Consider the following 21,135-nt stretch of genomic DNA (forward strand, 5'->3'; position numbering starts at 1 on the left):
AAATGTTGAATGTTGTCTACTCGCATGTGGTATGAAGCAGTCAGGCGTTGCATGTGCAACTTGTCGCATTGTCTGATTCAAAGAATTATGCAAATGAGCCGACGCACTTCCAAACAGGGTCTTGCTGGTGTTGGCCAAATATTTAGCCAAAGCTAGCTAGCCAAAAATCTTGGCTGTGCCACAAACACAACTGCAGTAAATACAGAGAGGGAAATGGGAATAACATTAAAGCTTAAATTTAATATAGTTCTTTTTAGTTATTGAATTACTTACAGATATATCAAACTATACGCTTACTCACCTTTATCTAGCCTTAGTTTATATATCTTTTGAATTAAAAGAGGAACCTGCTTTGCAGTGTAGAACACTGTTGTGAGCTTTGAGTGACATATGAACCTACTGGACTTGGCTTAAAATGTGCAACTTTGGCAGGGCACACATGTATGTGTGTATTACCACCGCCCTCTTGGCAGGTGTCTGTGTGTTTTGTTGCTTAATTGTCGCCAGCAACTTCCGTTTTGAGAACGGCATGCCAAAGCTGCCGCCGGTTTTGTGCACCCTTGACATCGCCATATGGCTGGGAGTCCCCCTACTAACCAACTAGCGTGTGAACTCGTTGACTTGCCGTGCTCCATATCCACCCCCCCCATGGCACAGTCGAAAGCCATTTGCTAACTAAAATTTATTTAAATCTGTGCCATAATTGTTTTGGGGCGCCTGTTGCTGCTCGTCGCCCTCGTTGACTTGGTCTTGTTTTTCGCTTTTGCTTTAACTTTTTTGCTGCTTGTGTGCGCATAAAATTAGCTCCGTAAATTTATTGTTAGTCATTCGCATTCTAGCATTCCGCCTTTTGTGCTGTTTGGAGTCCGCTTAAATGTCACAAGTTGCCACAATTTGTTAAATTATATTCGTTCTTGGACACGGGTGGATTTATTGGCCGAATGGATCCTTTAGCTCTGAAAGTGATTGATTCAACGAGACTCAAGTCTTAAATTGCATTAAATAATATTTATTGATTTCATCATTCCGTACATAAACGAATTTTAGTTGGTAGAAACGAAAACCTGTGCTATCGAATCAAATGGTTCCTTGGAAATGTTCTCAAAATGCATTACGTATTACGTATCGTGTAGGGGGAAATGCTATGGTTAATTGTGGGAAATCGAGTGAAACAATGGAGGGTAATAAGGATTTAGCCAGAGTTTTGGTGCCAATAGGTCTGTTCTAATTGGATATACGATTTCTGCGGTGGCGACCCCTTTTGGCTCCCTAGAATTAATGCAATTTGCATAATAATACACAAGTACATAAATACATACATAAATACAATCGTAATCGTAGTACATAGTCAGTTATAGGGTTTACACATTCGTTTGCCTTCGATACTGGCTTTAAATGCAGACGAAAACAGATATTATCTCCACACTTCGATTGATCTCAAATGATTGTTGTTAATGTTCATTGTCGGTTATAAATTTTAGCTATAATTAAAAGGTTTATTTATACGCATTGGTTTTTGTTTACTACAATTGGCTATATAATTTCGTTTTGTTGTTTGCAAGCATTTTTTACGTTTATCCATTTCGCTCGTAAATATATTTAGTATGTTAAAATTCCAATTGATGTTATTTTTACTCGCGACGGGGAAAAATATCAAAAGGGGGAATTAAAAAATGAGGGATGAGCTACGTTTTGTCGATCTGCTGCCGATGCTGCTGCTGCTGCCACTTAATTATGCCTCCTATATACTTACATGTTAAACATATTATGTATTTATTTGTATATGCATGTATAAGCGAATTGCCATTTATCGAATCTCTAGTCGAGTAGAGTCCTTCTTTTACGTTACTTCACAAGGATGCGTCTTACGTCCGCCCAAAAGTGCTGATGATAATGCTGCTTAGTGTGTGTTGTGTGTGCCTGGTGTGTGGTGTGTGTGTTATCGCGAGGGTGAATTACGGACAATCGGTTTTACATAGAAGCAGGTGCAGGTGATGGCAAGGACTCAACTCCACTCCTTGCCTTCCAAAACACAAAAGCCTTGCCCCCGGATCTCTCTCACTAACTTATGTCTGGCTGACTGACTGGCATGTGTCTGATACGAGTAAGTAACTCTAAATGAATGCGATTATGTTTCGTACATATGCAACAACTATGAGCTCAAACTGCTCTCTTTGGCCGCACGTTCCTGTGAACTGAACTCCTCCAAGACCGATGTTGATCCTTCTGGTGCCGAAAGCCTGGAGTTGCTAGTTTCCATCATCGTCTTCGATCGCACTCTCATTTTTTTCAAAAAACTTATCACATAAATTTTTATATATTTTTTGTTTTGCTTTTTTTGGGCGGAATTCTTAGCGTGTGTCGTGTGTTTTGCTTGCGCGAAAGCAGGGTACAGAATGAGGGGCCGATAATCGTGAGATAATTCTGCTGCAAAAGGCTAAAATAGACGGATGCGAATTGGGTGAGTGTGTGTGTGGATTACGGGCAATAGCCACCAGGAGCCACCCATCCGTGGGCCAACAGCGGTGATAACAAAGGAGATATCCCGGCTGACTGGGCTGTGCTGATTGACTGAACAAATTGCTTGAGCTGCGGATGGTTGGCTCCTTCAAAAGGATGTGTGTGTGTGTGTGTAGGGTTGTTGGCTCTCCTTTTAGTTTTAGTTTTACTTTGCTTTCTTTGTTTTTTTTTTTCTACTGTTGGCATCAGCGAAATGCCAATTTGCGTGCGCTGCGCCTTCAACTATGCTACAGTTTTTCTTTGGTTTTCCCTCTGCTGTTTTAGCTATCCTTTTCGCTAACATCCTTCGCGGCATGGGGTGAGGGTTGTATGGTGTGTAGAGTGTGTGTGAGTGAGTGATTTTGCTGCTTCTGCTGTTTGCTATACGTAGTTCTATTCAAAAACGCTTACTTGGCTACTGCACATTTATGTTTCGGTTTTTGGTTTTTGGGTTTTTTTTTGGGGTTTCGCTGCTGCTGCTGCGTTTGCTTTTACTTCCACTTTCGGTTTGTTTGCAATCATAATAATAATAATATTAATTTTCCGTTACAACGCTAGCGCATCCGCCTCGATGGTGGCTCGCTGATTGGATTTGCCGGCTTCCCGGGGCCCGGGGCAATCCATCTCCGTAGCCCTGTCCCTCCGGTGTCCTTCGGTCGGGTCACTTAGAAGACCAGCATCTGATCGGCACTGCCCTCCGCGCTGTCCTCATCGTCGGCGCCCTCGTCCTCGTCGTCGGATGTGAGCGAGGCGGCGTTATTAACCACGGACTCTGTTTGGATTTGGATGAAATTAAAATTCGTTTCTTTACGTTTCGTTTGTACTATGAATTCATGGGTATTCTGCACTCCCCGGGACTATGCGCTAATCTGACCCATTCGCCGCATGCATGTCTAATGGCGGTCAGCCACAGAGCTGACCTCGTCCTCGTCCCCGTTCCCTATACACGTTCTTGTCCGTGTCCTTCGAACCCCGTTGAGAGTCCTCTCATGTGTTATGCATGGCGTATGTGCGATATTAATAGGAAAACTCAATTACTGATCCCTTGGTAATGCCCGGCCTGCCTGTCCCCAGTCCCCAAACCCCAAACCGACAACTTTAACAACCTTAAGTGCAGACTTAAATTCTGGACACAAACACAAGGACTGGAGATAAGAAGATTACGTATACGCAACGGAGTGCGAGGTGTTTTCCGATACCGATAGCCTGGATGGCTGGCCAACCGGCCGGCACTGCGGCAACGCATAACTCAGCATTGGGCCATAAAAGCTGGCTTAAGGGCTGATATTTCAATACAGGTAAATGGCATGGCTCAAATGGCAAATCGTTGGTGCGTTGCCTGCCACAGTTCGATTGCCACGAAAATCGTTAAAGAAATACGAGAATATTCCGTATTTAAACCATATTAATTGGCGGCAACTAACAATGATTGTAAATATTCAACAGCAGAATTTTGTTGTTATATTTGTGATTGTATATAAAAGCAACGTATTTGTTGAATTCTGAATTTGCTGAATTCTTTAGTTAGTAACGTTTTTCAATTGAATCAAAAAAGGAGACATCATTTGGGAAGCTGAAACTGGTATACTCTTAGAGTTTCAATTGAATTTTATGATCGCATCGGAAATCCATCAAAACTAAGCTTAAAATATTCAAATTTTTTGAAATATTTAAAAATATTTATATTTATATTATATTATATTATATATTTATAAATATAAATATTTATCTATATTTTATGTGTAAAGTTTTAGGGAAAATCAAAGAAAAAACACTGATAACTAAGCCAAAAAAGCGATAATTTTAATTCAAAAACCGTTCCTATGTTAGCTTTTGTTACGTTAATATTTCTACAAATTCCATTTAATATAATATATATTCAATTTTTTTTTTACTTTTTTTTTAATTTTTACGATGTAACCCCTTATAAACATTTTGAAAAATTGTGATTTTTTCCGGACACAGCTAAATCGATATCTCTATTGATGCTGATCAAGAATATATAATATTTATGGGGTCGGAAATGTGTTCTTCTCTAGCTATAATTAAAAAATTCTGCAATGATATAAAAATATTTCTACTTATTTTTCCACAATTTCACTGCCTTTAAAATGTTGCTTTAAATACAACCAAATTGTCAGCATGAAAAAAGCATAGTTTTTATACAACTGAAGTGGTTTTTTCATTTGGCCAGCTATAAAATGTTTAACTAGCCTTTCTCAGGTGCATTATACAAACGTCAACTGGGCTTACAGGAGGCTTAAGTGTGGCAGGTGACCAAGCTCAACCCATTTTACCTGCTGCAGTCCTGCGGCCCTCCCTCATTACGGCATTTAGAAAAGTTTTGTGGGCCTTTTGTAGGGTCCCCTCGCCAAATGTTTGGGTTAAGTGTTTATGCGATGCCCCCTTTCGGAGCACCTTTAGGGTGAACCCCACTTGGACCCGGCTCCTTCCCGGTCTCCCCCAGTGGGAACTGCTTCCCTGGACCAAGTACTCACCGCAGTTGGGCTTGCCGCGTGTGCGTGTGTTGGCGAACTCGACTCCGTGCTTGTCCACGCACCAGCAGACGCCCACCGAGCTGTGGCACTGGGTGGGCTTGTAGAATCCCTGGATGTCGCAGTCCGGTGCGTAGGCGCCTAATTGGTTTTCGTTTGTGGAGAGAAGAGACGGAGGCCAGTTAGTGGGGCAACTTACTTACGGATAAGGGGCACGGATGGGGGTCAGTGAGAAGCGGCACAAGCAAAAGTTGCTGCTGGATCTATTTTGTTTGTGGCAACAAAGGGGACAGCAGCGGCGGCAGAAGGGGAATTATATTGTAGGTAAGGTAAAGGGGATGGGGTAAAAGGCAAAAAACACAAAAAGCATCGGACAGTGGCGGTTTCTACAGCGGGTAATGGGGTTTCAAGGGGGGTTTTTTTGGGAAAAGTTCTGTGTTGTTGTTAGAAGTGTTTAATTTGCTGGCTTAAAAGTTGCGTTTGGCTAAGAGATGTTGGAAAAAAACAAAAAAAAACGGGGAGCGAGCACAAAACGAAAATTAACAACGAAAGCAGCGCGAAAAAAAGGTTACTTCTGTTAACTGCTGGTATTTGTGTGTGTGTGTTTATATTTGTGTGAATGAGAGTGTGTGTGAGACAGTGCTGCCAAACTTTCGATTTCGAAAAACAGTACAATAAGGATTAAAAGGATTCAAAGAAGAGAATAAGGAAACAATTAAAGAGGATACAAAACACGACATGCCACAGATTGATTCTTTACAAATGTAATTTAAAACAATTACAACCATATAAGCATTTTAAATATTAAAATAAATAGTGAAAATATCCTTTGAAACAAATATAAGCCTCATTTTGCAAATCAAATTAAATAGACTACCTAAAAAAGATTTTTAAATAAGATTTCTCAACAGTTTATTAACTATTTTTAAAGGCATTTAGTGACATTAAAAGGATAGATTCCCAAACGCAAAAGTTTTAAATTAAACTAAACTTCTAATAAAAAAGAACATTCCTCGTTCAGGATAAAAAAGGACAAATTGGCAGCACTGTCTTGGAAGTGTGTCAGGGTTTCTATTTAGCTGTCAGGCGCTTAATTATAGTTTGAAAAAGGTTCCAACGCGTGTAAAAGTGGGGAGCAAAGAGTGTCAGACAAACAAAAACTAAGCGGGCCGAAAGATATGGCGCATAGCGGAGACAGAGACGGAAAAGTAATAAAAAACCAACTGAAACCAAATTACACTACTCTCTCATATAAATGTATATATTTTTTAGCTCTTGTTTCAGTTTGGTTTTTCCTTGAATTCTTTTTTAAATATATATATTATTTTTGGTTTTGGTTTTGGTTCTAGTCTGTTGTAGTCTTGTTGTTTGTTGGGGAATAATAGGGAATAAATTGGGCCCAGGAGCCCGCACAACTCATACGGATATATATAGAGAGAACATAGAAGTATTAGTGTTATGTAGCCAGAGAAATTTCCACCTGTACCTATCTCACCTGCAAAGTCGCCGGCGATTCTCCGGCGTACGGCGGCACACGGACGATCCGTCTTCTCAAAGCAACGGCACCACTCCCGCGTATTGATCGCACTGTCCGTGTCCAGGTCACAGGTGTCAATGAAGGGCTTAATGCAGCGCTCGTTCTGGTCATGCTCCAGGTCATACATCTCCTGCAGCGACAGCTGTCCATCGTTGTTCAGATCCAGATGGCCGAACATCCACTTGGCCTCCGTCTTGCAGGCGGGCGGGAAATGGGCTCGCGATTTCTGGCTATGCTGGCGACGCTTCTTGCTGTCGGCCATGATCACGGAGAACCAGTCCAGGAGGCGGTTTCCAATGGCGGTCAACTGCTGGGGCTTGCACTCCGGTGACTTCGAGGGGTAACCTACAAAGCAAAGGATATATTTAGTTATATTTTAAAGTAATTATAATCAATCTTACCATTCAAGTTGTTGTTCTTACTAAACTTTTGCTGCTGCTTCTCCACCACCTCATTGTAGTTGCGCATCTTGTGCTTGTCCTCCTGGTACTTGGAGTCCTGCCAATCACCAATGGGTTAAATTATAAACAAGCTGGGATATTGATATACTCACCTTCTTGTATGCCGTGTACTTGAGGTATTTGTAGTGCTTGTTATCGTACTTGATCTCCTCGGGCGTGAATGTGTACTGGGCATTGATGTGGTTATAATGCCGGTTGTTATCCTCTTTATCCTGTGGGTAAGGAATATCCATATTAGGTTGACGCCAAAAGGTATAGGCTATTAACTTGCATTCATGATCGTATTGAAGTCATTGTTATTGCCGCCCATAATGTTGCCGCTGCTCATCATGATGTTGTTGTTGCTGCTGTCCTTGTAGGCCTGCTGCTGCTGCTGTTGCTGCTGCTGCTGGAGGTCCTGGCTGCTCTTCTTGTTGTACTTGTTATAGCCTGAAATGCGCTGCAGTCGCTTGCCATCGACAGCCTCTGCAAAAATAACAAGTGGAGGGGAAGAAAAAGTGCCAAAATGGCAAAATGTTGGTGGTGAAATCGCTTGGCCAGGCCAACTTTTTGCATCCCGGCTCTGTGAGGCATACCCCCATACATTTTCCGGGTGTGTTTTCTGCTTTATTTTGTTTTTAGCTGCTCTCTCAGCCATGCAAAATTGAAAATTAACGTGGCTGCCGGGCCACCATAATGGTGGGGTAGCTCAATGGTAGAACAATGGCGGCGGCTACTTGTTCGCCGGCCTATTAAATATTTAACAAGTGTTTCGGAAGCCTGGCGAAAAAATATTTAAAGCCAAAGCCTTTGTTTGGTAATTGGAATTTTTAATTGCTGCGAGTCTAGGAAATCGCAGCTAGCCAGCTTTTTCTAGCATACTTTCTGGGGCGGCCAACTCCCGCCACCGAGCCTGTCACGAAATATATGCATGCAATTTATTTTGTAGTCCCCGAGTCCGGTGTGCCGGAGTTCCATGGTCCTGGCAGATTGCCAGGCTGGAACTGGTGTTGGTGTTGGGATCTCCTGGCTGGAGCTCATTATGCTGGCGGAGCATTTGATTCTGGTTTGGGGCCAGCAGCATTGCCTGGCTGTATTTGTTCGTTTCTCGTTTGTTGTGGAAATGAAAAGAAAGGAGTAGGGTTCCTGGGACTTACCCTTGCAGGGACAGAATCCTTTGCAGGCGATCCGTATGGACGTCGAATGTATGCAATTGTGATAATCCAATCTGCATAGTGATGAGTAGGTCCTGTTGTCGGCGCCGCAGAGGAACGTCGGCTTGGCCACAGGACACGGCTTGCAGTTGCTACAAGAGGGCGAAAGTCGGGAGTTAGAAGAAATCAGGAGCAGTAAACTCAGGGGGAGGCGCAACGGCAACAAATAGATGACATGCAAAATTAATTTTTATGCAAATGAAGTCTGCGTCCATTCCTCCTTATCTCTGTCCACATGTCCCCTATCCTATGCCTCCTCTTGGCAGGTGAGCGGAGCGGAGCTCTGCTTATACATTTATTTAAATATTTATTTAATATGCGCTGCACGCACGCCCGGGCAAACACAGTCGAGGCATGAGATTGGCCAGGGAACGGAGGACTCGGGAACTGAGACTCTGAAACTTATTTAATAATTTGAGCAAATATTTAAACTGCCAACAAGAGGCCTTTGGCCATTCTCATGACTTTATGTTGAGCTCGAAATAGAGGTCTCGGGTAAGTGTGAGCCCATTTTAATTACCCTCAAACGGAGGCTATCCTTTATCCTCTGTCAATCAATCATGGTTCAGCCCTTGGCATTTATTTTAAAAGAAAATCACACCCTTCAATCATCACGTTACATCCTTTTTTGCTCTACATTGAAAACCAACACAAAGATTATTTCAATTAATTGCTGCTGCCATTGCTACTGTTCGTTCAATAGATAAAAAATTACACTGGCCTGCGTTTTTATGGCACTTGGTGTGGCTTTAATTGGCTGGCCACGAGTTCACACCACCACGCATCCATTCGTCCTATTTCATAATTTGCATTCACAAATATATATATATATCTGTATAAAAGGAGGCTTTTTTGCACGACTTTCGACCGGTATCAAATGAAATTTGCACATTTATTCGGGGTGTATCTCGAACGAAAAGTAATTTGCCTAATTGCCCCAATTCGGCGGCTATATGTTAATTAGAGGCTTTCCATTGAACTTTTTTTTTAATTTCATGAAATTATTAATTGAAAATTTGCCGCCAGTACAGCGCCAGTTTCAGCTTAGTCCCGGATTCGTTTTGGGACTTAACACATTTAAGCTTCATTCGATTTATTCCTGGCCTTTATTGTTTCCAATGCAGGCAATGTTTGCTCTTGCTAAATACAATTTAAATAAACCTTGGGTATGCAAGAAATTGAATAAAAATAAAAAAGTATTGTTAGGAGGATTTGTCAAAGGGATTCGGTTATGGCAACGTTTTAAACTGGCCAATTCCGTTGCAGAGCCAATGTAAACGTACCGATGGCCAAAACCCAATGTAAACATATATGTGTGAGGGATATTTGTAGCCGTTCGCTCCTTCACTTCTCGCTTTTAATTAAAAATTCTCTCGCATGTTCTTTTGCCCGCTTCCGTTTCCTGCCTGCGCTTCCATTTTTGTTTGCGCTTCTCTCCGCCGGATTGTTTATACAAATTTAATGAAATTCTTAGGGCCAAGTAAATAGTGAGACGAATGAGCCCGTTAATTCGGGACGGACATTTTCGGCCACAGCCAATGACAGGCAGCAATCTTGCATGGCCTGAGCAACATCTGCGGTTGCTTTGAGCAAATTGCCCATCAAACTTGATGCCTGTCTCAGTGTCTCTGTGAAAAAATGTGTAAATTTTTACTCAAATATTTGCTTTCAATTTTGCAACCCAATCCTCGGGGGAGGCGGTCGAGATTCGGGGAGGGTCTCCCGCTCCTGCTCCTGCTCCTGCTCCTGCTGCGACTCCTGCTCCTTGAGCTGCTGAAGCCGACAGCTTCATGTGCATAGACCACAAAACAGCTCAGTGGTCTCGAATAACTGCCGGAGACAGGCATCGCACATGGCACACCGCACACACACCCCCTTCAAACGCATACACACCAGAAGCTGAGTTGTGGCAGGTTGAGGTGAGATCTGAACTATGTGCCTCCGTCCAAGCAAATGCCTCCATGGAATCTCTTACACTGGGCCTCTTTTATTTAACCATAAAAATATAATTTCAAAGAGTATTAAATACATTTGATCTTATTTAAGAGAAATCGAACATCATTAAGTGAAAAATATAAACCCTTTGGCACAGACATCATCAAATTCCCCCATTTCAATCAGTGAGTAATATGAAAATCCAATTTGCAACCACTGTGCGCTGTTGCCATATTGTTGCAACAAACAATGCTTGCCCCACACACATATGAGTTATGGCTCGATCCCGCTCTCCAGCTGTGTGGGTATGCTTTCTCTTTGGGTCTTTGGAAAGTGGTCTATTAGAAGGGCCCCCCAACCAGTGACCCCTTCGCCGAGGCGAGTCTTTTGTTTGTCTTGGAAAGACGAGAACTGGAGCAGCTCCTGCTGCCATGATGCCATGATGCCACGATGCCATGATGAGTGGCAACCGCCGGCTCAAACTATTGATTTTGCCCGAGGCTCGGCGTGACACATTCATATTTCATGCCATTGACATAGATACACAAATGCCAGGCATGGTGCGCGGGGATTTTTCGGGTGAAAGGAAAATTGAAAAGGAAAATTCGTAAACACAAAAGCAGTGGAAAAAAAAATATATGTCAAAAGCCATTGTTAATGTCATCGCTGGGAGCAGAACGAATCCCCTCATGGGGGCGTCATGGTTGGGTCGCGTGATTTGCCTATAGATTGATTTTTACACTCCAACACCCGCACAGTCGCTCACTTTGGGAGGACGGAAGGACGAGCAGCAGGAGTAGGTGTGTGGTGTGTGGTGTTTGCCAAGTGGATTTTAATTCAATTACAAACGCCCTGGGGATACAGGACACAAAAAACAACAAGGCTTCGAAGCTCTTCTCAGTATTCGTTGAAATTTTTACGACATTTATTTGCACAAGAATTTTCCGAAATTAATTTTTCATTCTAGAAATTACGTCAAAGGATCAAAAACGAAAACTTTTTCGGCTGCTTTTCCCCTCATTTTTTCACCAGCACCCAGCGGGTGTCAAGCAGCGAGCATGAAATTAAACTTTGTTCAAACAAAAGACCAACTGATAACAAAGGGGGGAAATAAACAGCAATTGGAGTTGATTTTTATTCTTCCTAAACACATTTGCGTGGGAACTGTATTTCAAAGGATTCTGAAGTGGGTCAAAGGGAAACACGTTTGCCAAAATAAAGGTAAAAAAGGTGTGGTAACAATTACTGTGTTTGTAACAATTATCAAATAAGTGAAATTGAAATTACATGAATCCATACCACTTTTCCAGATGTGGCAGTGGCTTTAGCGTTAAGTAATCGATACTTTCTGGGAACTTCTTCTTGAAATTTTATGTACTTCGCATAAGCCAAAAAATAAATTTAACAACGGAAATCGACGTTGCCAACAATTTCCTTTTTCGCCGCGGGGTAACAATCGCAACCCTTTTGTTTGTGGGAGAAGCCAGGCCAATCGAGCCTTGACATCGACTTGACTCGACTTTGACTTCATTTCCAGGGCTCTCCAGCTACCACACCTGATCCTGGCCTGCTCCTGGCGTCCTGGCCCCTCCTTTTGGGGGGGCCCTTCTTTTGAGGCTCTGCTCGCGTGCGAGTCCACAATTTGGGTAAGGGTCAAAGCGATAACACGGAACAAGTCAAAGGATCCGACGACGGCACGCGTCAAAGGGTAAAGGCCGTAAAGCTGTCGTTGCGGCCCGTTCAAGCAGTCAACCAGTCAACCATTCAGCCATTCAGGCAGAAGTATGCCAGCCAACAACGATAACGGCCCAAAAGGCAAAAGTGGCAAAAAAACAGGCCAGGGACCAGGCTGCGTGCTAAAAATTGTAGCACTGTAAATTTATTGCGGAATTTTTATACACGATAAAACAATTTGTTATTAGCATGGCGGCCGTGGAAATCAGGGGTAATTCGGATCGTGGCCGAGCCTTGGTGTCAAAGGTGACCCACTCCGACTCCAACTCCAACTCCCACTTACACTCCCACTCAAATCAACCCTTTTTGTGTACGCGAATTTGCTTAATGAAATGTAAAATCCCATTCGAAGGAAAACGCAAAAAGTTCCGCCTAAAAGTTAAGTACTTCAACGCTGCACTGAGAGAAATACAGAGGAAGCTTCTTAAGCTATAACATAATAAAAAAAGGGAACTAACTTAGGGCTAAAGAAATTGATATACCTTTGAATTTTCAATTGAAATACATATAGTATAGAATCGAAAATTTATCATTATTAAGTTTAAAATATTTGCATTTTTTTCTAGGTATTTTAATATGATAATTTTATTAACAAATCAGAGTTTTAAAATCTCATAACTAAGACAAAAAAAGCATTAATTTTCGTTCGGAAAACATTCCTATGTTAGTTATTATTAGATAAATAAATATGCATACTAAATTTAAAATTTACAAAAATTAAAATTTTTGACAATTATTGAAAATTTTAACGATGTAACCCCTTATAGAATTTTCAAAATTTTGAAAAAATTAAATTTTTGTCTGACATAGCTAGATCGATTTCTCTGTTCATGCTGATCAAGAATATGTATGATTTATATAGACGGAAATGAGTCCTTCACATCGTTATAAGCCTCTGACTATACAAGGGTTTAAAAATCAAGGATAAATACCCTAAAAATATATTTCACAGCCAGTTTTACCAGCCTTTTGTCAAAATATCTAATTTTTTTGTAAATCTCAAGATCCATCTCAAGTTCTGTGCTTGATTCTGCAAAATCCCTCATGATTTTACCATCAGATAAGTCCAACTTTGATAAGAAATCATATCGAAATGTTAAACAAGTTTCAGTGTACTCACTCCAACTCCTCGTCGTCGTCCTGCTGGATGGCAGAGGGTCCTGCTGGTGCCTGGGATTGCGCTGCTGCTGTTGTTGTTGTTGCTGCGACTGCTGTTTATCGCTGGCGGCAATGCTGTTCTCATAGAAGACATCATCCTCCTTGGACTCATCCTCGTCGCCCAGACTGAGGCTCTTATCTTCGTCGTCGCTCTCCTCATTGCCCTGGACATTGGCCTGGACGGGGCTGTTGCCGGGATTGCTGCTGCTGCCACCGTTGAGACTGCTATCGCTGCTGTTATCCTCGTCGTCGTTGTTGATGTCCTCCGCATCCTGGCTGTCCTGGTTGTCCTGCTGGTTGACACGCCGCTTGGCCTCCTCCTCCAAGTACTTGGCCTTGCTGATTATCTCATCGCTGAAATGGTGATGGTTCGCCACAAGAGCGGTGTTAGTTTAGAGTGCCGGCGGCGGCAAAGACCGCAAAAGTTTCAATTTAATTGGCTCATCAAGCCTAACAACAGCCATCAAGGCGGAATTTTCCCGGAAAACCTACCGGTTCTTGTGCAGCTCCTTCTTCGACACGCACACGGCGCTGAACTCGTCCTCGAGCAGGCAAATTTCACGCTTCTTGCAGTTCAGCGGTCGGCAAAGGTCACCTGCAGGCATTTGAGTTTAATTTATTAATAGCTTTGCGATAACACACTGCCACCCGTTCGTCCTTGGTCCTTGGTCCTTTTTTTTGTGAACCTAATTGGACGTTGCCAGCGGGCAAATGGAGTGTGATTCTCCTAGCTTACTTACTCGACGGATCATGAATCCAGCGCTTGTGTTCCCCCAGATTCTTGTTGCTCTGCGTATTTTTGTTTATCTGAGAATAGAGAGAGAGAGAGCACAATAAATTGCACATGAGACAGTTGCTTGTTTAATTTTGTTATTTAAATGCATAAAAAATGCAAAGGCAAACTGACGTCTGTCAAAATTCACACATGCAACGGCAACCGAACAACAAACACAACCCATTCAGACTCACTGAGGCATACACACACACACACACACACAGGGCTCGGTGGTATACAGGGCGTATGCGTAATGGCAGGACATTGTGTCATTTGCATTGCAGGGGGCAGGGGCAAGTTAAAAAGCAAACAGTATCGAGGCAGAGGCGAAAAAAAATATATGTTCAGGACAGCACAGGATTTGCCTGTGTGTGTGTGTGTGCCTTTCTAATGATGATCAATAGTTCATCTGTTATGGCAACAAATGGAGCTGATGGGATGTGTGACTACAGATGGAGATTCAGAGATTAATCCATGGAGCGTGCTCGGAATCAACAGACGAAAGAAGAGCATTTTGCGACAAATACCTAAATTGCTTTTTGGATAAACGAGAATTCTGTGCACCGAAAAGAAAAAGAAGAGAGTGAGCATATGCAAATCTGATTGAAGGCAACACACTCACTCGCCTTGCTTAGTTATGCGATACTCGGCTCTTTGCGGAGCAGATTTATTTTAATTTAATTCAATTTAGTACGCAGCTTAAGCGCACACACACGACCACAAATGTTGTATTTTGCACTTGTATTTGTGAGGCGAACCGAAATGTTATTAAGTGCAATGGTGCGTATGCATAATATTTAACTTGTCTATAAAATTTATGACGCACTAACAGCATCTGCAGCAACACAAATAGCTGCTGCCACCTCGACTGCCGCCGGTTAAATGGGGAAAATAAGCTGCAAAAAATAGCAAAAAATAAATTCCCTTCCCCTTGCCCACGCCCACGTTGACTTGACAGTTTTGCAATGGCGTCTTGGCCACTGTCTGGTATTCCGTATCCGGTGTCCTGTGTACGCTGTGTGTGTTTGTTGTTCGAGTTGCTGTTGCAGCAGCTGATACTGCCATCGCTGCTGTCAGTTGGCTTAATGAAAGCGACAGGAGCGGAAAAAGCAATGGCAACGGAATGCTTCGAGCCTTTTGGAATCCCACGAATTTTGACACAGTGATGCCCCGTTTTGTCTCTTATGGATTTAAGGAGAAAATAATATACTCACAACTTAATAGACAAATAAAGTAAATCTTTAAAGGCATGTCTTTACTGTTCTAGTTTCTATTTAAGTCCTCATTTAAAAATAGACTTAAATAGGTCACTCTGTAGTGTGTAACACACTGATGCACCCCATATAGAACCAAGCCAACGCGGAATTGCTCAAGTGCGAAGTGGCAATTGCGGGACACACATCCAATGGCACAAAACCCTCGACCACGTTCCCATACCTCAGCCAAACCATCCTCAACCCATTTCCACCATCGGCCAACTGTAATGCAATAAACTCGTCCTGGACGTGGACGCAGGCAATTTGCATGCGTTAAAACGCAATTTGTGCGCGTTTCCTGGTCGCGGTTCCAGCATGCCGTTACCCTTTTTCGTCCCTTTTTTCCCGATCCCCTCACTTTGCGCAGTTTTCCTGCCCAGTTTTCCCGCCTTTTCGGGGGATTCCATGGAGAGTCTTCATCGCCAAAGGATCTCTTACGGCTTTAACACGCTCGCCTTTGATTGCATTGCGTGAGTGCACAGTGAACAAAAATATCGATTTAATTAAATCTGTAAAGATTTGTTCTTATTTTTATATGCAATTTGTTTATATATAAATAGTGGTTTTTGTATAGCTTATAAATACAGGTCATGACCCCATTCCCTTTAGGTTTTAGTTAGCTTACACAACTAACATTTTCCTTTCCATTGCATTGCGTTGCATATTTTAAATAAATAAAGGGCACAGAGTTAAGCCGGATCAAACTATTCTTAATAGGATTATGGCAGAGTAGAGTCAATGCCTGCCACAAGGGATATACATATGTAAGTGATCCTGTTTGGTTTTCCTTGTTTTTTCCTGTGTATGGATCTGCGGCCAGGTCCGTTGATTGGGCAGGTTGGGAATCCGGAGTGCGGCCTGATGCTGTGGCACTCCGTTTGTTGGCTTTAATTGCACTGCGTTTTCTGCGGTGGCGGTGGCGGTGATGGTGGTATTGGTGGCCCTGGTGGCTACTCCTGCTCTGGATGCTCTAGAGGTGCCGGTGGTGGCCATATGATTGACCTTATTGTGGCTTTTTTGGCGGGGGTCGCGTGATAAACCTGCGCACAGCTGTTGCAACGGTGACATGACCCACCAGCATAACATAATATTTACAAAAAATAAAAAGAGAAATGCAACTCTCTCCATCACTAAACTGGGTCAGAACAGCAGCTGGGTTTCCCGCCCAGCAACATAATGCAACAGCAGCCGGAAGGACAAGGAGCAGGGAAGTTAAGTTAGGTATAAAGCCAGGCCACCCGCGTTGAATTTTCCCAGGCGGCGGAAGACCACCCGCGTTTGTTGGCCAAAGTTTGCCAGCCGTTTAACCTCTTTGCAAAGATTTCTGGCTGTTTAAGTGGCTGAGCTTATTAAAGCCCACTTAATTGGTCTCCTCCAGCGGCGCCCGGCAAGTGCATGTCTTCTAGCGAAACTTGACCCTAATTTGGAGGCCCCGGAGGAGCTCAATGAGCTCCGGCTTCTTGGAAAATATTTTCCGCGGGTTTTGCTGCTGGGGTAAGAGATAAAGGGGCGGCATTGTTACTGAAGCCATTTTTTTTTTTGTTTTTTTGTTTTTCTTTCCGCCACTGCAGCTGGCCACGCCTATAGCCCACCGCCCACCGCCCTTAGCACGTTTCGACCCACATTCAAACCCCCTTTTTCGCCGCAGTGTGGCAATCTGTCAAGCTTTAAATTGAATTTACGACTTTGTTTTCGTTGCGGGCTTATTTCATACTTCCTTTGTTCGCCGCTGCCCGTGCAATTTTCTTGCAATTTCTTTATTGTTTTACCCCAGCAAGAATAGCAAACATTCTTGTCAATTTCGGCTGCATTATGTAAATGTAATTTTTAAATTTCAGCCCAGCAATCGATATCTGCCACGGGATGTTCTAAGCCTTTGTGCTCCATTTAATTTCCACTCATGCATTGATTCATGCAGATTTCAGTGGAATCGATCGTCTCTGAATATATACGCGTATATATCCCCATGGCACATAACTCATTGGCGCATTCAGCGATTCAGCAATCAGCGCGGAAAAAAGGACCAAAGAGGAGGCAAAAATTCGCATTTAATCCGCATTTCCCCCCCAGTTGCCATCTATTTTGCAGTTGAAATTTTTGGGGAAATTGGAATTGGGCGTTGCTCGTTTCGCGCTGGAAATTGTTGTAAATTATTCAGCGGACATCAAATGACTGCCAATGATGGGGGTTTGCTCTGGCCTTCCGGCCAATCAATAAAATATGAACGCGGTTTGGGGTCTGCAGTGCCATAGTTTTGCCGCAATTAGAGCACAAGAGATTGAGGAGACAGGAGGAGGAGGTGAAATGCGAAGGGGTATCCATCCATTGATATGCTAAATACAGGCCCGCAAAATGACCAACTGACTGACTGGCTGAAGCTCCGGTCTCTGAATTATGCACTCCACTTGAAAAATGCATTAGCTGGGAATTTATGTGTCTCTCTCTCTATATATAGGACGTGTGTCCGTGTCCGTGTCGGTGTCCCCAATCCTCGCAGGCCATCATCCATGCTGAGTCAGACGGGATGGTATTCAGGCTCTGGCGGGCACATAAATTGCACATTTTCGTGCACACAAAATGGTAAATCAATTCCTATTACTATTACCGCCCGGCTAAGCCGGCTGTCCGGGCTCTCTGGGCTGCCACATTTCCGGAGCCGTATCCGTTGCCGCATCCGGATCCTCCTGGTCCGGGTCCGGGTCAGCAGGAGGCTGGCACAGGCACAGCGGGTGAATCCATCAATATATGGCTTAGTTCTGACTCTGGGCCCGGGCTTTGCGAAAGTTGTGAAGTGTCTGTCTGAGGGCCCCCGGCCTGGCCTTTGGGCCAGGAAATTGCATTCTTCGGGGCAAAAGTGTCACAAGAAGTCGTGGCAAACAAATCCCCGGTCTGATGGGTGATGGGAACGGTTAGTGGGAGTGGGAAAATTAATTGCTATTACTCAACCCCGAACGGGAGCGAGAACCACCCGCCATTAGTTGTGGGCGCAGTTGGAGACTCATTAAATGAGCTGTCAGTGGCGCTGTCACATGCATAAATTACACAATAATCTCATTTTAATGGTTAATTAAATTACCATAACGTTCAGCTGTCAAAACGGACATCAGATTGCGGGCAAGGGGGCCGTGACCTGGCCGTGAGTGATTCGTTAAAACGGAAAATTGCAAAATTGCAGCGCAAATATTTGTGTCGGAGGCAATAAAAAGTATTATGCGATTCGTGCATTAAATAAACCATGGCGTGTCCCAGGAGTTTCGTGTCCCTGCCGCCAGGACAATAAACATGGGGCACCTGGAACGTGCCACGACCAGCAGCAGCAGGAGCAGGTTCCGGGGGGATCCTTGCCAGGCCTAGCATGTGTGGGGGTGTGGCATTGGGGGCGTTATGTTTATGCATCATAAATGCATTCTGCAGCTGCCCGGACTGAAACGAAACCGCATTGCAGTCATAAAACATTCGCAACAGCGGCGACTACAAAACAGGCAAAAATTGCAACAAATTGCAACTGGCTAGGGGCTGGGGAAAAACACAAGCAGCAACATCCCGGCGAACAAAGGCCACTAAAATGTGCTTACCTATGTGGAAGAGATACTCGCTACACACCGACATCCGCCAGATACAAGCTTGCAATTCGTATTTATAAACACGCTCGCAAAAAAAGAACAAAAAGGAGGACGGCACTCTAAAAGCCACTGCTCTCCTGGGGGATTGGTAGTGGTTACCATCTGATTGCTGGCATTTTTTATGTCATGCAGCCTGCATTTTGAAACCGGAATGGAATTGTTCGCCCTTGGTTACAGAGATTGAAACAAGTTTACTACAAAATCCGGGCGCATAAACACTGCTGGCCGAGGTGGGGCGAACGCCCGGATAAAGGTGGAAAGTTATGCCTGGCCAGATGCCGGCGGGATTCCGGATATGAAGGAAGCCGGCGGCACTAAATGCATTGCGGAAAATCGATTATGTGCCAGTCCCTCGATCCGGGGCCATTAATCAGTCAGGCATTACTTAGCCAGAAATAGGAACTTGACTGGCCTGGACTCACTCCTTTGGCCTGGATGCGGGCGATGGCCACGCCCTCTGTGCCGGCTAATGGGGAGGCATTTCAAAGCTTTCAGCAACCATGAGCAATGTGCCCCGGCCACGCCACAAAGGCCACAGATATGCCACTGACTGAAGGCGAAGAGGAGGCAAAGCGCTGACCGAACCGACCTGCTTGCTCCTTAAATGGCAATCCTTTAATAACCATGCCACACCCAGTCACGCTCTCCGACCCTGCCCCGTCCCGCCCCACTACTCGCTCGTCGTTTTCGGCCCTCAAAGTGGCGTGCATTTTCACCGATTGAATAGTTCAATCAATTAGTTAATTGCAGCCATGGTCAAGCGGAGTGCACTGCACAAATCGAGGCACTTAGCAGCGGTCATTAGCAGGCAAGTCCTGCGAGTCCAGTGAGTCCGACTGCGGATGTGGCGGTCATGGTAGTTCAAGTGGAAGTGAGACGGCGAGATGTGATTGCCAGGAAGGAGCTCTTGCCAGCTGCCAGTTTGCCAGCTTTGTTAGTTTCACAGGAAACCAGATAGCTGGAAATGACACTGGTCGACTGCCTGACACACGGGTCAAGTACAGAGAAAAATAAGATTTCATAGCTATAACAAATACAAACTTATATGAAGACAATACGATATAAGACTTGGTGATTTAATACTCAGAAAAAGATATTAAATGAAATTATTGTTGCTTAATTTCCATTAGTTTAAGCTTTTTCTTAAATTTCTTTGTTTTTTAAATTCAATTCCCGCACTATTATTTTCCCGTGTACAGCGACAATTAAAAATACCTTAGCTTCGGCAGGGGACAGTCAGTGAAATGGTTCTGCAACTCTTTGAAACACATCAGGCGCAGCTGTCCGGCTGCGGAGAAAGTGCAAATGGGGGCGTGGCTGTCGAGAAATCGTCGCACCGCCGGAAGAACACACGGAGCGAAGAGAGAAGTCGGATGAAGTAGCGGAAAATGAAGTTTTTCCGAGTTGCATCAGCAGCTCTGTCGCCGAGACAGAGCAAACAAAAACTTAGCAAATTGCAATTCATCGCTCACGCGGCGAAAGGGAAAAGCAGAGGTCTGTGCTTAATAGAAAATAAAAGCAGGCAAGAATCATGTCTTATGTCGGTCTCTCCCCCCCCCCAGTCCCTGCGGGGGTAGTTCCCCTTTTTTCCATTACAAGCCATTCAGACGGCGCACCCTCGCCTGACAGCCATTACAGACCGGCAAAAATGGCGGCGGCGGCACCCGGAAGTCGGCTGTTGCTGCCTCTCTCTTTCCGTTCTGCTCGCTGATGAGAAATGACAGGCAATAATGCCGTTAGCCGTGCTCCATCTGCATTTATCATAACTTCTGTGTGTTATTTGCTTTGATGGCGCTGCGGAAAATCTCGCCCCCGGCCGATGATGTTGTTGCTTTTGCCGTTCGTGTTTGCCGGGTTTTGTAATCTCTGTCGCGGTAATTGCCAAGTGCGTTACGATTCCTGTGGATGTGAGCTGTGGTGAGCCTGTTGCCTGTTGCCTCCTTATCTGTGTGCTTTGGTTTGGTTTCGCATTCAGGAACGCGTTCCCTGGCGCTGACAGCTCTTAAGTATGCAATAGTTTTTGCCCTGTTTGCCAACCCGACTTTATTATTCCGGCGTATTCAGCTGTACTTAAGCCTTAAGCTGCAGCTTTAAGCTTAGCAAAAGAAGGTAAGTATTTAGAGACCATCAAGAGGCTGGAGTAAGGAGTCCCTAAGGACTGTTATTTATTCTGTATACGTCTTTTACTTACTCTATTCTATTCATTCTAAGATCATTTCTGTAAATATTTTAGATAGCTTCAACCTAATGGCATTTCATAATGTTCCTGTTTAAATTAAGCTTACGACTTGGATTTTAGTTATTTCATTTAAACTAAGAGATAAACTTCTCTTAAATTGAGATTTCTGGAAAGCTTTCACAAAGATTTCCTTAGAATGTTAAGCCCCAGGAAGGGAAAATGTAAAATTTCTAAATTCAAATCGATTCTGAACTAAATTACACACTGAATGTGCTGGCGAATGCGAATCG

General features: G+C 43.8%; 1 protein-coding gene across 1 annotated transcript in view; it reads right to left on the minus strand.

The window, feature by feature from the left end:
- Positions 1-988: 988 nt before the first annotated feature.
- Cow (Proteoglycan Cow) overlaps positions 989-21,135 on the minus strand; it is a 46,860-nt gene continuing 26,713 nt past the window's right edge. The window contains 11 exon segments of the mRNA XM_020962020.2: positions 989-3,271; positions 4,998-5,135; positions 6,490-6,876; positions 6,933-7,029; positions 7,085-7,204; positions 7,264-7,457; positions 8,129-8,277; positions 12,975-13,033; positions 13,036-13,366; positions 13,505-13,607; positions 13,753-13,819. Of these exon segments, the coding sequence (XP_020817679.1) occupies positions 3,165-3,271; positions 4,998-5,135; positions 6,490-6,876; positions 6,933-7,029; positions 7,085-7,204; positions 7,264-7,457; positions 8,129-8,277; positions 12,975-13,033; positions 13,036-13,366; positions 13,505-13,607; positions 13,753-13,819 (1,752 nt within the window). The 3' untranslated portion in view covers positions 989-3,164.

This window comes from Drosophila serrata, unplaced genomic scaffold (assembly GCF_035046125.1).
Source record: "Drosophila serrata isolate PLE 108 unplaced genomic scaffold, ASM3504612v1 contig_295, whole genome shotgun sequence".
NCBI classification, from domain to species: Eukaryota; Metazoa; Arthropoda; class Insecta; order Diptera; family Drosophilidae; genus Drosophila; species Drosophila serrata.